This window comes from Ictalurus punctatus, chromosome 14 (genome assembly GCF_001660625.3).
Source record: "Ictalurus punctatus breed USDA103 chromosome 14, Coco_2.0, whole genome shotgun sequence".
Lineage (NCBI taxonomy): Eukaryota > Metazoa > Chordata > Actinopteri > Siluriformes > Ictaluridae > Ictalurus > Ictalurus punctatus.
The window spans coordinates 7,339,064-7,355,085 of record NC_030429.2 but is presented as its reverse complement, the minus strand read 5'-3'; the positions used below and the strand labels follow the sequence as shown (position 1 = coordinate 7,355,085).

Here is a 16,022-nt window from a genome sequence, read left to right as displayed (position 1 = left end):
GGCTATAAAATTAGCTCTCTAATGAGGTCTTCATACGGCTGTAGTTACAGAATTGTATCCTCCAGACCTGACAGTGGGATTTAAAGAGGAACGAGCAAAGATTCGAGCGAAGGCTTTGGCCCAGAAAACAATTACAGCACCGCAGTGCCGTTAGGTCTAAAACTAAACTAGACTGCGCAGTCGAGGTCTCTGTAAAATACAATATTTGACAAATCCCAGGCAAGCATGCTGATTTGGCAAAAAAAAAAAAAAATGTTGAATGAATAATGCATAAAGCATAAAGTTTAGTATTCAAGACCACTACTATAAGCAAACCTCTGCTGATGGGAAACAAAATTAAGAGCAAAAATGAGGAATGTGGTATGAAGTGGTTGTCTTTTGTGGCGCGTTCACTAAGAGGATGCAAAATAAAAGTCTGCTTTGAAGTTTCCTTTGCCAAAATGGAATCGGTAAACTGGTCGATATCCGGGCTGTATTTGATCAGAGGAACGTCTGCTTCAGTGACCAAAATCCTTTCTCAGATGATCTACCATCATACTGCGTCGGAACGAGTTAAGAAAGGAAATCACAGTCATATTAACCGTTGTTAATCAGGGAAGAGAGTAAGCTTTGTAGTAACTCCAGGAGCGCCGCTCGTATAGCTGTACACTCTACACACTGATAATCGCTCTTTTCCCTCACACACACACACACACACACACACTCGTGCCATTTTTTTTTTTTTTTTTTTTTTTTTTCCTTCTCCCTACTTCTAAATCAATGTCTCCCATCAAATTAAAGGATGCTCAAGCCATTATTGATCTCGCCGCAGTACTCTCACTCAAGCTTGCCTTTATCTCAGACTGAGCGTTCTCAACCCTATTGACTCCACTGGGTTTATTAGGCTTGCCCCAAAACGAGGAGACCGAGAGACGGATTGTAAATTGGTGAAAAGTCTTCCCTCACATCTTTTGAGAGGTGACAGCCCCAGCATAATATTAACCCCGATTCAACAGACGCAGCAGTACTCACGTGACTGCGCTGGGCGTGTCTCAGGACTTGGAGAAGAAATCGATTTTTCACACGGCGCACAGTTCGTTCGGTGTTTTATAACAGCACAGCTATGACGGTCTCGGCGCTAAGGTTTAAACCAACGCGATCGTTCTAATACGTTGTCGTTAAGATAGTAACACGTCGAACGGGGATCCGTATTGCAGATGCTCGCATATGTCCTGTGTCTACAGGACATAGGACGTGGAGCTGTGATTCGATCTAACCTGCTGCATTTTTTGTTTCTTTTTAACTTCAAGAGAGACCGGAGAGGAAACGACCGTTTATAGACGCCATAATGTAACTTGTTTGGTGGAGCGAGGGCGTTCGCCGGACTGTTAATCATCAGGGGCTGAGCCCCCTTTTTCTTTCTTGCATGTGAGGGCTATTTGCTTAAAAGGTGTGAAAATTGGAGAAGGAAGGAAGGGTTTGGATTTGATTTACTATATAATCTGCACTTGAATAATCGAGCCGCTCGAATGTCTCAAACCAGCTTCATTTCAAATACCTGCTATCATTATTACTAGACCTACATGATGGATCCTCAAAACCCATGATACAATGGCAATTTCACGAGTGAGAGTTGAAAACTACTCTAAGGCTACGTTTACACGGACAGCGGTAATCTAATCACTGACCTTATTCTGAATAAGACAATATTGTGATTAAGGTGTTTACATGAGTCGCTTTTAGACTATTCCTGTTTTACATGTTATAGATCATAGATCGATTAACGGCACACGTCATTACGTCACCGCGCCACGCCGTCTGACGTTCCCTCCGGAATTTCACGTATCGACATACAGTTGGTCTTCGTTATGGGACCGTATACAGTTCTGGGTGTGTTTATTTAATTTTTTTTAACGAACGCTTCAAGTGCGGTTAATTATTTGTCATGCTGTACGTGCTAATAGACGACTGCTTGAAGCCGTGGGCTGCGTCCCAAACCGCGTACTTACCGTCTATATAGTAGCTGATATGCACTCCCACTACAGGCCTATAGTAGGCAAATATGCGGTTTGGGACGCAGCCGTGCTCTCTTGTTTGCCGTAAAACGGTTGAGCGCTGCCGTGTGTGATCGTGTCCTGTCGAAGAAAAAGCGGTGAAAACTCTCACACGACGTTAATAGTGTGATTAAGGTGTGTACACGTCTGTAATACACGTCGACAATGCGACTAAAACAGGAATACTCCACACGTCTTAATTCGATTTGTGTTTACTACGAGTATGACTTTAATCGGATTAAGGTCATTAAAAATGGCTGTTTACATGCTAGTTTCTTAATCAGAGTATCGTCTTAATCGGGTTCATATCGGATTATCGTTGTCCACGTGAACGCACTGAAAGTGACTGAGAAAAGTTTTATAATCTGGTTCTTAAACTATTACTGATGGACCTACTTGATATGAAGCACAATTCCCAACTAAATTGTACGGATAGTAAAACATGAGAAAATATTCAATATAAAATGAACAGTGACTGGATTCTGTCCTTTAAAAATAATATTATCTGGTTAAATTTAGCCTACTTCGGTATCGTTACGACCCGTCTCCTCCAGGCTGCAGTATGAGAAGGGAAACAGGCGCAAGACATACAGTGGAGGACATTAGAAGAGTATTATACGATATATTATAGTCTTCTATCAGTAAATATATTTCCAGTGAGGCTATTCACATGAAATTTTCACCAGACATCAGTGTTAACTCAGGAAATCCGGAAATATACATTTCAATTCAATTCAATTTTATCTGTATAGCGTTTTTTTTTTGTTTTTTGTTTTTTTTACCGTGGACATTGTCTCAAAAGCAGCCTTTAAGCAGAGTATACAGATTTTAAAAGTGCAAATTTATCCCAATTGAGCGAGCGGGTGGCGACGGTGGCGAGGAAAAACTCCCTAAGATGTTTTTAGAGGAAGAAACCTTGAGAGGAACCCGACTCAGAAGGGAACCCGTCCTCATCTGGGTAACAACAGATAATGTGAAAAAGTTCATTATGGTTTTACGTGAAGTCTGTTTGGCCTTAGGAGCAGCCGTAGTCCCAGCAGTCTGGAATTGGAGTAGATGAGAGCTCCATCCAGAGGCAGGACATCCGAAACGGATCAGGCAGGTCCGGAGAGCAGAAAGGATCAGGATCTCTAGTATCTCCATAAAATCGTGTGGGGCTCGGCAGAAGGAGTGAGGGAGAGAAGAGATTATCAGGACTGGGAATTAGTATAATAGAAAGTCTAGTCGGGGTAGGCTTGGGTAAACAAATACGTTTTAAGCCTGGACTTAAAAACCGAGACTGTGTCTGAGTCCCAAACACTAATAGGAAGACTGTTCCATAACAGTGGGGCTCTATAAGCGAAAGCTCTTCCCCCTGCTGTAGCCTTCACTATTCGAGGTACCAACAAATAGCCTGCATCTTTTGATCTAAGTAGGCGTGGCCTTCTTAGAAAACCAAAAGGTCGCTTAGATGCTGTGGTGCGAGACCGTTTAGTGCTTTATAAGTTAATAATAGTATTTTATAATTAATGCGAGATTTCACTGGGAGCCAGTGCAGTGTGGATAAGATCGGGGTGATGTGGTCGTATCTTCTGGTTCTAGTTAGGACTCTAGCAGCTGCATTCTGGACTAACCGGAGCTTGTTTATGCTCCTACTGGAACATCCAGACAGTGAGGCATTACAGTAATCTAGTCTAGAGGTGACGAAAGCATGAACTAATATTTCCGCATCATGTAGTGACAATATATTTCTTATCTTAGAAATATTTCTGAGATGAAATTAGGCTATCCTAGTAATGTTATCTACATGAGCGTCAAATGATAGACTGGAGTCAGTAATCACACCAAGGTCTTTTAGTGCTGCACATGTTTAAACAGAAAGGACATCCAGAGTAACTGTGTAATCAGAAAGCTTCCTTCTAGCAGCACGTGGTCCTAGTACAAGTACTTCTGTCTTATCAGAATTAAGTAAAAGGAAGTTAATAAGCATCCAGTGTCTGAAGTCTTTTACACATTCCTCAACTTTATTAAGCTGCTGTCTGTCCTCTGGCTCCGCGGAAACATACAGCTGTGTATCATCAGCATAACAGTGAGAGCTAATTCCATGTTTACGAATAATTTGACCCAGAGGTAGCATATATAAAGTAAAAAGCAGTGGGCCTAAAACAGAACCTTGTGGAACACTAAATTTAACCTCAGTATGTGTGGAGAAGTCTTCATTTACATCTATGAACTGATAACGATCGGTCAGATAAGACCTGAGCCAGGACAGGACTGTTCCCTTAATGCCAACAATGTTTTCTAGTCTATCAAGGAGAATAGTATGACCTATAGTATCAAAAGCTGCGCTAAGGTCGAGTAACACAAGCAGCGAGACACAACCCTGATCAGAGGCCTGTAGTAGGTCGTTTACGACTTTACCTAACGCTGTCTCTGTGCTATGATGAGGACTAAATCCTGACTGATACATTTCATGAGTGTTATTCCTGTGCAATTATGAGCGCAGCTGCTGTGCTACAACCTTTTCTAGTACCTTGAATAAAGAATTCGCAACGTTAAAGTCCATGAATGAAGTTGTGTGTAATAAAGTGGAATGACACGGGAAAAAAGTGTTGAACACACTAAGTGAAATGTATTCAATACTTAGTGGAGAAGCCTTTGTTTGTAATGACGGCTTTAAGACGCTCCCTGTATGAAGAAATTAATGGGCCGCGGTATCCAGGTGTGATTTTGGCCCGTTCTTCTAAACGTATTGTCTTTAAATCTTGTTCAACTGGATTCGAGTCAGGTGATTTGTTTTCTCTGAAACCAGTTGAGAGTTTCCAGGATGGTTGTCCTGCTGGAAGGTCCATGTCTCCATGTCTCATCTTCATCGTCCCGCTGGATGGCAGCCGATTCTTCTCAAGAATCTCCTAGTGAAGGGCTCCATTCATGATGGATCCTCAAAACCCATAATACAATGGCAGTTTCATGAGTGAGAGTTGAAGTGACTGAGTAAACGTTCATAATCTGGTTGTAAAACTATTACTCGACACGAAGCACAATTCCCACCCAAGTTGTACAGGTAGTAAAACATTAGAAAATAATCGGTATAAAATGAACACAATGACTTTATTCTGTCCTTTAAAAATGATATTATCTGTTTAAATTCATCCTATTTCTGTATTGTTACGACCCGTCTCAGCCAGGCTGCAGACATAAGACGTAACAGAAAATCCTGAATTTATTTGCAATTAGAAAGAAAGACATGATCAGACGAAAAGTTGGATTTATTATAAAACTCGCCCCGGGTGTTATCGTTGTTTGCACGACTGCCAGACCAATAAAATATCAAACATTTTGGCTACGTAACAAGAGACTAGGTTAGTTTGGTGTCACTAGCCAAAAGGAGGCACAACTAAGCTCTCATTGTATGGGTTTAGCTGCCACAGTATCACGTAAAGTACGTTATTTGTCCTTACGCTCTGCTCATATCATGTTCACCTAACCTGGAACTCATATCGACATTTACACACCGTGTTTTCCTGCTCACCATCAGAGGATGTTGTTTTTTCAGTTTCAAATCCCTTTACTGGTAATAAATCGCCGTATATCCATTTTTCCTCACGCTGACTGACTGTGAGCTAGCGTTCGGCAGAATTGAGAGCAATCAGCCAATAAGACACGAGTATTTCCATGTATTTTCCTGTAAACCCTGTCTGATTGGTCTCGCCTGCGTTCACCGAAGATACAAAGTTACAACACCGCCGTCTTCTTTTACCGACGTTCAGTTCCGTGGTGACAAACGGCTCCAAGTGGAGAATTATTCAGGGCTGAAGAAAAACTCTTCAGGGCTCCAGCCCCCAATGGACGTTTCACAACATTGAACGGATAACCGTAACTATATGAGATGTATTTTATATACGTTCATGTAACCAGAAATGTAAATAAAAATATAAACAACTATAAACATAACTATATGAGATGTATTTTATATACGTTCATGTAACCAGAAATGTAAATAAAAATATAAACAACTATAAACATAACTATACGAGATGTATTTTATATACATTCATGTAACCAGAAATGTAAATAAAAATATAAACAACTATAAACATTACTATATGAGATGTATTTTATATACGTTCATGTAACTAGAAATGTAAATAAAAATATAAATAACTATAAACAGATAAACATAACTATATGGAAGGTATTTTATATGCATTTATGTAACTAGAAATGTAAATAAAAATATAAACAACTATAAACATAACTATATGGAAGGTATTTTATATACGTTTATTTAACTAGAAATGTAAATAAAAATATAAATAACTATAAACATAACTATAAACAACTATAAACATAACTATATGGAAGGTATTTTATATACGTTTATGTAACTAGAAATGTAAATAAAAATATAAATAACTATAAACAGATAAACATAACTATATGGAAGGTATTTTATATACATTCATGTAACTAGAAATGTAAATAAAAATATAAATAACTATAAACAGATAAACATAACTATATGGAAGGTATTTTATATACGTTTATGTAACTAGAAATGTAAATAAAAATATAAATAACTATAAACATAACTATATGAGATGTATTTTATATACGTTTATGTAACTAGAAATGTAAATAAAAATATAAATAACTATAAACATAACTATACGAGATGTATTTTATATACGTTTATGTAACTAGACATGTAAATAAAAATATAAATAACTATAAACAGATAAACATAACTATATGGAAGGTATTTTACATACATTCATGTAACTATACATGTAAATAAAAATATAAATAACTATAAACATAACTATATGAGATGTATTTTATATACGTTTATGTAACTAGAAATGTAAATAAAAATATAAATAACTATAAACATAACTATACGAGATGTATTTTATATGCATTCATGTAACTAGAAATGTAAATAAAAATATAAATAACTATAAACATAACTATATGGAAGGTATTTTATATACGTTTATGTAACTAGAAATGTAAATAAAAATATAAATAACTATAAACATAACTATACGAGATGTATTTTATATACGTTTATGTAACTAGAAATGTAAATAAAAATATAAATGACTATAAACGGACCTGTCATTCTTGAATTAACAAGAATTAAATGTTGGCATCTTGCTGTATTCAAATTGAAGTGACACACTTCATGACACGCTGTTGGAAAATGCTGTTGTTGGACTTTGCGGTGATGACTGTCTAACAGTCGATTCTTTTTCTAGAACACCGCATCATGCTTTACTCTTTGCCTAGTGAGCAGCTGGGAGCAGTTACAAGCAGTTTAACACTTGCGCGTGTACCGAAAACCGTCCGGTATCACGATGATACACCAGACCATATGCTTTGCCCAGATTATCGCGGCTACCGTCGGGAATTCTACCCGGTGTCCGTAAAGTCAGGAAGTGTACGAGAATGGGAATATGTCCTCAAAAACGCTACAAAAATAAATGATACGACGGCTGAGGAGCAGGTCAACATGGAGAGCGTGCGTCGTGAATAATAAATGCAAAATAAATCAATATCGTGTTATAATTGTTGCTTCCTGCCTTCTCGGACACGTCGTATGAACGACTGGCTGGCGCGATTTCGTTCGATTCGTTCGTTTTATGTTCTGCGGTACATCAGTGTATAGATTGTGATAGACACCTCATGTACAAGCCTTAAAACAGAACTAAGAAGATCACGGTCCCATAGGCGTCTGGGGTTGAGTGTTTGCTTGGCTCTTACGGCCCACAGAGAACATGTTAATTGGCAGGGGTTCTGAATCAGCGGCGTTAAAACGGGAAACGCATTTTCGGTACAGCTTTGGGCCGGAGTTTTGACAGGTGATGCTCTGTGCTCTGCGCTTCCGGAATATTCAGTCTCTGTGCTGAAGGATTACTGCCAAAGCTCATCTCTCAATTCAGAGTGGATGAACTTATTACCAGAAGGTTTCCACTAATGAGTTGACACGAGCAAGACGTCCTGTCAGATCCACACACACACACACACACACACACACACACAGAGCGCAAAGTAATGACGCGTGGCTTCCCTAGAGATGAGTCTCATTAGATTCCATATCTACCTGCTTTCTCCAATAAGCCAGTGATCCTCTGACAGCTCAGAGCTTCCAAGAATATCAAAGGTGATGCAGTTTTATATATATATATATATAATGTGCATGATCTCTTAGATGAGCTTTTGCACAGAAGTTGCCTCAGTGGTCTGAATTAGTCCAACAGGTCCAAATGCCCCACTGTTTCCTCCATGAATTATTGAAGCATTAAGAGTTTAGTCATCCATGCACCAGTGTTGTTGCTGTAGAGAGGGAGAGTAGGGCGAGAAAAGAAGTTCACTGCCTTCCTATCTGACACCAGTTTTTTTTTCCCCCACTCCTCTGCTTCTCCCCAATCGCCCCTCTCTCTCTGTCTTTCTTTGGACGGTACATACTGGCCCCCCGCGTCCCCCTGCCACAGTTGAGCAGATTGTGTCTGTATTCCACGCTGCTTCCAAACAAAAGGCATGGGACCATTTCTCCAAAGCCCAACGCAAGAACCTGGACATGTGGCGCAAGCAAGCAGAGGTTGGTGTTCTCAATTTTTGCTTCTGTTCTTTCTGTTAAACTGAATGTGTTGACGTTTTCTGCAGGATTTCTTTTTTTTTTGACTTTTTAAACGCCGATCCCTTCGCCCTTTTTACTCCCCGTCTTCGAGCGCAGTTCCATATGCTCTCTGCTTGAGGCGTACGTTAATTAGCTCTTAAACAGGGTAACCGAGACAGTTACCGGAACCGTAGCTGTCAATCACCAGGGAGTGGCCGAGCTCCCAGCAGCACACAGCCGCTTGGCAGGTAACACCTGAGCGCACAAAGCGCCGGCCGAGTGCGAGCCCGAGATTTATCCCACGCTTACCTGTCGACTCCCAAAGCCCTGCTGCAGATCGGCGCATTCAGAACACACTCCTTCTCATGCACTATCCCCTGCATTCCAATGCAAAAGAGATTTCACTTTTACTTTGATCTTTTTGTTCTATTCCGAAGCGAATCGAGACGTCAGGATGTAAGACTACGTGCTCTCTTAATGAGCTGCAGCAAATAAACGCGCTCTGTGTGGGCGGAGGACGCCGATGAAGCGTAACTCCGTTGTCGTTTTTCTGGTCATTCGGTAAGTCCCGAGTCTCGTCTCTCGAGCACCAAGTGAGCAAAGACTGGATTGGGCGTGTAATTAACATCATAATCTCCTTTTCCAGGCTGCAAGACAGAGGCATTTTGCACGGATCGCAGGGCTGATACTGTTTATGCTAATCCAAAAGTGCTTGAACGGTCTCGTTAAGCGAGTAATGAATATAGACGTGACAGGAAGTGTTCACATTTCAGAGTCGTATCATGTAATCTCATTAGCTTTAAATGGGTACTGGATTTGGAACAAGCATTACACTGATGCAAAAGAGTCTCATCGTGACATAAGGTAGGTGTTTCATTATGTCTGAATGTGCTGTTTGAGTTGGTCTTTAGTTCCAAAAAAAATGTTCATGTGCTAACATGCATTCCAGAGGTGGATGATTAATGGAAATTTGGTTACCTTGCCTTCTTTTCCCTTAGCAGTGACAACTTAGATGAGTCGAAGCTCAGTGTGGTTTGCCACACGGTCCTTGTTAACCTCATGCCGGTTGGCTGGTTGGCTACACTTACCATTAGCCGTGTTCTCACCTTTACACGACGACACACAAAGACTCCATCGTCCTGCCCGAGCTATACATCGGTCATAACGTGGCAGTGTTACATGCTCATATGACCCCCAGAAGATTTCCAGTAATCGGTTCCTGATCGATGCTGGCCGTGGTCAGTCCAGAGAACAGATGTTATTTGTTTTTTTGTTTTTTTTTTTATTCCATGTGCTTTTTTTTTTTTTAAACTTTATTTATAAATCGGATACGGACAAATGTATTCGTACGTCGCGTACGGGAACGTTTACACAAGAAGTGTGGTGTTGATGAAAATCGGGTTACTTTGGCGAAAGGTCACTCTCCTAAGAGAGCTCCTGAGTTTGTATAAATGTACATATACCTTGCAGGATCTGCGAAATGTCAGTCATTTCAAAATGAATAAATAAATAAATAAATAGGTATTAAGAGGGGTCGTAAAAAAGTACTCCCCTGAATAAGCTATTTCACATGACAGATGCGTACATCTAGTCCACAAGACGCAATAATAACCGAATTTACATAAACGAACCCGTTCAGAAGTTTACACACCCTTGATTATTAACCCTGTGTGTCGTTACCTGGATGATCCACGGCTGCGTTTATGTTTTGTGAGAGTTGTTCATGAGTCCCTTGTTGGTCCTGAGCAGTTAAACCGCCCCACTGTTCTGCAGTAAATCCTCCAACAGACTATATGATGTTCAGATCCATCTTTTCACACCGGGGACGGCTGAGGGACTCGTACACGACTATTACAAAAGGTGCAAACGTTCACTGACGCTCAAGAAGGCGACACGATGATGCATTAAGAGCCAGGGGGGTGTAAACTTTTGAACGGTGTAAATTGTTATTATTTTGTTTAAAGATCTTTTTTTTTTTTCATTCAGTACCGCCCTTCAGAAGCTACATAAGATATTTAGACGTCTCCCAGAAGACGAAATAACAATTTATTAATTGTTATTACAAATTATAAACAAAATGCAATTTTCATGATTTTTCTTTTTTGCTTTTTTTAAAAAAAAATTTTTTTACATTTTTTATTTTTTTGCAGATTCTGCAAGGCGTTTGATCAGCTTCAAACTGTATAACAGCTGATGAGTTTGTGCAAATTTACACACAGGTTACGCGGTGTCGTTTTTAAATCGTTTATTTATTTATAGTTTCGTCGTGCACACGCGTTTTCTCGAGCTACCATTTTCACGTGAAACAACAACAACAACAACAAAAAAAAAGCAGATTCAAGGACAAAAGAAATGGCGCGCTATAAAAGCTGGAAGAGATCGAGGGGATGTGCTGCAGTGGCCGAGCTGCGTTATCGGAAGATTTGGCGCATGCTGCGTTTCGGACGCTCTCTCACTCTCTGGTTGTCATTTAGTTGTTTTTCGGCGCTTTGTGAGCTGTGACTTTCATGGAGTTTTGTACGCGGTACTACACGTAAATCAGCCGAATGCGTAGGCTAAATTTCCTGGAGATGGGAATTCGTGAAAAACGACTATTCGCAGGAAGAAAATCAGCGGCGGGCGGGGGGGGCGGGGGTTTAGTTCGGGTTTGGCTTACCAAAACATCTACACGTGGCTTTACTGAAAGAGTGATAAATGCTTGTGGATTATTTATTTTTTTCTTTCCTACGCTGTTTTATCTATATGTAAGGGTATTTTAGTCGGGCTGTGCACTAAGGGGAACGACGTATGACGAGTGGAGTTGACGTGACGTTTATAATCCCGGCTTGTCCGGTTACCGGGCCGCTCTGTGTCATTCTGACGGTAAGGAGCTCATTTATTAAAAGGGTTTTATTGGAGGATTTCTCTCTTAATCCTTCAGACCAGCTATGGTGGTGTTAGATCACAGATTCCTTGCTTTGGAGAGCTTTGCGGTAAAGAACGGCGGCGTGTCACTTTATGGGTGATGTGGTTCATTCTGCACGACACAGAAAAGAACCTATAAGGCTCACCCTTGCTCTGTCTCTGCTGACCCGGTCAGATGGCATGAGGTTCTGTTGAGTAGAGAAAGTGTTTTTGGTGTGAAGTAGACAGGCTGTGAGAGTGAGAGTGAGAGTGAGAGTGTAATGCTCCAGTCAGTGTAAGAGCGTCGGTTCCTCTTGGGTTGTCGCACAATATCGATTGTTTAATCTGAGAAGGTAGATCTCTGCGATTGACCTGAATTCAGTGGTATAGCTGTCGTGTGCTGCAGGCGTTGTGGCTTCATACACTGACGGTCGTAATCTCTGGACTTACAGAAGGGACGTCGAAGGAAGACTGCAGCGCACCAGATTAGAACTCTTCTTATTTCTGTCCTTCCCTCTCCGTCCCCTCTGTGTAACCCTCTCATCTCCTTCCACGCTATCTCCTCTCTGTCTTGGCCGAATGGGTGTGTTTGTGTCTGCACTACCTGTTCGACCCCTCGGCGTCAGGCAGATGGTGGTGTTTACACTAAGCCTTTCGTTTCTCCGGGAGCTAGTACGTCTCCCCGTAGCAGCTTTTATGTAAGTGAATGTGTGCGCACACCTCATTAGTCGGTGAGCTCCCCATTAGGTGGGCCAGCAGGCAGCACCCATGCAGAGACATCTGCTCTAAATGCCCCTGCTCATCCCAGCAAATCTGTATCTCACTCAGGCATCGATGCCAGGCATTAAAACACACACACACACACAAACTTTCTGAACGCAGTGTTAGTTTGCTAACTATCTGATCCAGCAAGGTCAGTAACAAGACTACCAAAAGTTGGCTCGATTACATCTGCGTCTAGAGAATTCGGTCGGCGCTCCCTAAAACTCGAGCTCGAGTCCTAATTAATAAACTTTGTGTTGCTAGTTAAAAGTCCCTAAAGCCTCGGTTTAACGTCGTGTGTTCCCGTCCCGCAGGAAATCAGGAACATCCATAACGAGGAGCTGATGGGAATCCGCCGGGAAGAGGAGATGGAAATGTCCGACGACGACATGGAGGACGCATCGGAGAGCAAAGACTCGGATGACTCAGGTACCCACAATCCTCTAACGCACCGTCCGATGCCCAGCAGGTCTCGGCCATGGAGGTCTCCTGGACGCCACAGTTCTGCTCACTTTAATTCTTTCAGTGCTTGCAGCTTGAAGCGTTGCCTCATTAAATGTGAGAAATTTGGGGTGGAGAAGCTTTTTTTTGTGTGTGTGTGTGTGTGTGTGCTGCTCTCGTTAGCGTGTCAGCGAATTACCCGATTCTCCCACACTGTGAGTGCTAATAAAACTTTGCAGTGTGTCATGAGGATCATAATTGGAAACCACAGTGTATGCAGAGCTCTTGCCCTCACGTTTATTGTCTGATTACAGTACAGCCTCATCCTGAACTGCTGTTTTGAGTCGAGATTATATAGAGCGGCATGACGGCTGCACTCCGCACTGTCATCTTGTTTGGTGGCATACAGGAACTCCCAGGCCTTTGCACAGCAGCATACATTAGATAAGGTGGTAATTAGGTCATTAAGAAACCTCGTTCCACTGTTACTGCATGGCACCTTAAAATTAGTGCGAGCTTGCTCTCTTCACACTTTTTCAGCAGAGAAATCACGCCGACAGAAACGTGCTCGCGCTTTAAGGAGCTCCGCGTTCACCATAATTAGTACCGTCGCGCCAATCCCCCGGGATTAAGAAAATGCATAGACCGGCTATCCTAAGCCAGGCTTTATATAATTGAGCCATGTTTGCTGCGATAGGCATATTTACACCGAGGTTCAAGAATCATCTGAGGAACAAAAGAGGTCCCGGATTCTTGAACAAGACACAGACAGTTCCCGGAGAAGTTCCAGGATGCATCTGCCGTCTCAAGGATGCAAACATGGTCAGGGTTGTGTTGCTGTGTGTTCGGGGTTTTTTGACAACGTTTGAGCTTGTTTTTTTGTTTGTTTTTCTGGATTTAGTCAGAGACGCTCCATACAGCAAGCTCCACCTGAATGGTTCTGCAGAAAAGCACCTACGAAAAATGCTCCTAGTACGTCACTCCTCATGTCGGAGCCCATCGTAATGAATTTCACAGCAAGGCCTCCGGGTTGCCTGGAAAAACGCACGCCCGTACCGGCACTATAAACAAATGAATAATTAGCCGCTCGGGGAAAGAGAAAAGTCAGACGACGGTAAAGGTTATGACCGGGTCAGTGATCGGTCTGTCTTTTCACTCCTCCGTTGTCGATTTGTCCCCCTGTCAGTGACATTGCTGGCAGAGGAGCCGTTAGACCACAAGCACAAGTCATCAAATCGAGCTGGCAACTGATTCCACCATGATCCAAAGCTATTAGGCTCTTTATACGTCCATAAACCCCTCTGGCAGACTGAACGCAGGAGTGCACAGCTGAGAACAGCCCTGCCAGCTGCTCGCTCGGCTCTTCGGCTCCGTTCCGCTCATTACCGACGAGTCATTAGAGCCTGCTCTGCACCGGAACTGCTTAGCACACCGCGAACCACCGCTGCATGCTGGGTAAATCACCATCGCAGCTTGTTTTTGCAACTTTGTGATTGACACGTATGAAAGGCGCTTCCCGTTGACAGGGCCCATCCCTGCAGCACGGATCCCGGCAGCACTATCACCGATCCCCAGGTGTGACAGTGACTCCTATTAGCATGCAGATGTATGCAAATGTAATCATAGATTTAACGGGTTTTGATCCATACTCCATTTCAGATGCAACCCCAGTTATTAGGAAACGACGATTACGATCTGCGGCGGTGTGTTCTGAGAAGTGTGAACGGATGGCGTGATAGGGAAAAGGGCACGCCATCCACTGACGTACGGGTTGTTTCAACACGGAAAGTAAACATTCCGCGACTGCCATTCACCAACCTGATCTGTTCTCCGACAGTCTGAGCTTCTGCTGTTGGTATCTCCCAGGCAAGACAAGCACACACACAAGCTCACTTAATCCTTCAGGTTTCTGCTGGGTCATTGTTTCGGCCTGATTTTGCATCATTGTGACCGAAAGAGGCGGAGTTAAACGTTGTTATTCACGTCAAAGGCTACGATGCTAAACGGTTTACGCAAAACTCAATGGACGTACTGTAGTGGCAATGGAGAAACATGCTACATGGACAGAACGACATGTCCCTTATTACTTCAAGCTCATTTTGACGAGTGTTTTGGTTTATGCGAGCCCAGATCACACTGACTCGTTTTCTTTAACCGCATTAGCAGATCTTCACCGTATATTCTGACACGGAGAACACACGTTGTCACACAGTCTGTTCCAGGATCCGACCAAGATTTTATCGGGATCATCTTATACGCGATACGGCCAAAAGTATGTGGACAAACGACCTTCACACCTGCACGTGGGCCTTCTGACAAAGTCGGAAGCACACGGTCGTAGAGAATGTATTTGTATGTTGTAGAAGTACATTTTCCCTTCGGTGTCTCAAATAAGAGTCTCAAACGTGTTCCAGCATGACGACGCCCCTGTGGACAAAGCGAGCTCCATGAAGACGTGGTTTGAGAAGGTTGGAGTGGAAGAACTCCTGCACAGAGCGCATACCTAAACCCCTCTGAAGGCCTTTGGGATGAACTGGAACACCGACTGCACCCCAGATCCCCTCACCAGACCTCATTAATGCTCTTATGGCTGAATGGTCAAACCCCCACAGCGCCGCTCCTAATGTAGTGAGATCTAGTGGAAAGCCACTAGATGGGGAATAAATCTGTTATGGGATGTTCAACATATGCACATATGGGTGTGATGGTCCGCAAAAGTGTCCACAAACCTTTGACCATATAGTGTGCATCTCCCTGCGGTAATAATCTTCAAAGAGTGCTGAAATCAAACAGTTTAAACCCAGCTTTAATCAGCGGATGATGGTCCAGAGGGGGTAGACGCATATCTGGCATGAGGGCTTTCTTCTTCACTGACAGCACTTCCTGTCCTTGAGTGCTGACAGTAAAGGTACTGGCAGGAGGTATGGACCTCGATAAGACAAACCAGTTCCTTTCCAACGTTTTTATCCAATAGGAAAATCCGTGAAACAGACACGGTGTTTCCTTGTAAGACGTCCTCACACCAGTTCCAGGCCGGATGAATGGGGTGCTTTACCCTGGCTATCTGCCCCGCTTCCTCTTCTAAGACTGATTGCTAAGAGCTCGTTGAACAAAAGACTGACGGGATAGAAATAACCATATTGCAATCGTTTAATTACATCCGTTTGATAACAGTACCAACGTCACATTAAGCCAAGCATTAAGCAATACCCATTCCATCCATTTAATCCTCCTTAATTAGTCCAAGATAGCAGCTCAGCACGGAGAAATGACCCATTTTGGCCTGGGCCGTCTGTCTCTAA

The 16,022-nt window shown here is 42.4% G+C and overlaps 1 protein-coding gene across 16 annotated transcripts in view; it reads left to right on the top strand.

Moving 5' to 3' along the window:
• The window catches only part of enox2 (ecto-NOX disulfide-thiol exchanger 2), a 303,597-nt gene that overhangs the window by 261,280 nt on the left and 26,295 nt on the right, over positions 1-16,022 (top strand). For all 16 annotated transcript variants that reach the window (XM_017485792.3, XM_017485784.3, XM_017485786.3 and 13 more), the window contains 2 exons: positions 8,510-8,616; positions 12,594-12,708. In XM_017485792.3, the coding sequence (XP_017341281.1) occupies positions 8,510-8,616; positions 12,594-12,708 (222 nt within the window). The remainder of the gene's footprint in view (positions 1-8,509; positions 8,617-12,593; positions 12,709-16,022) is intronic.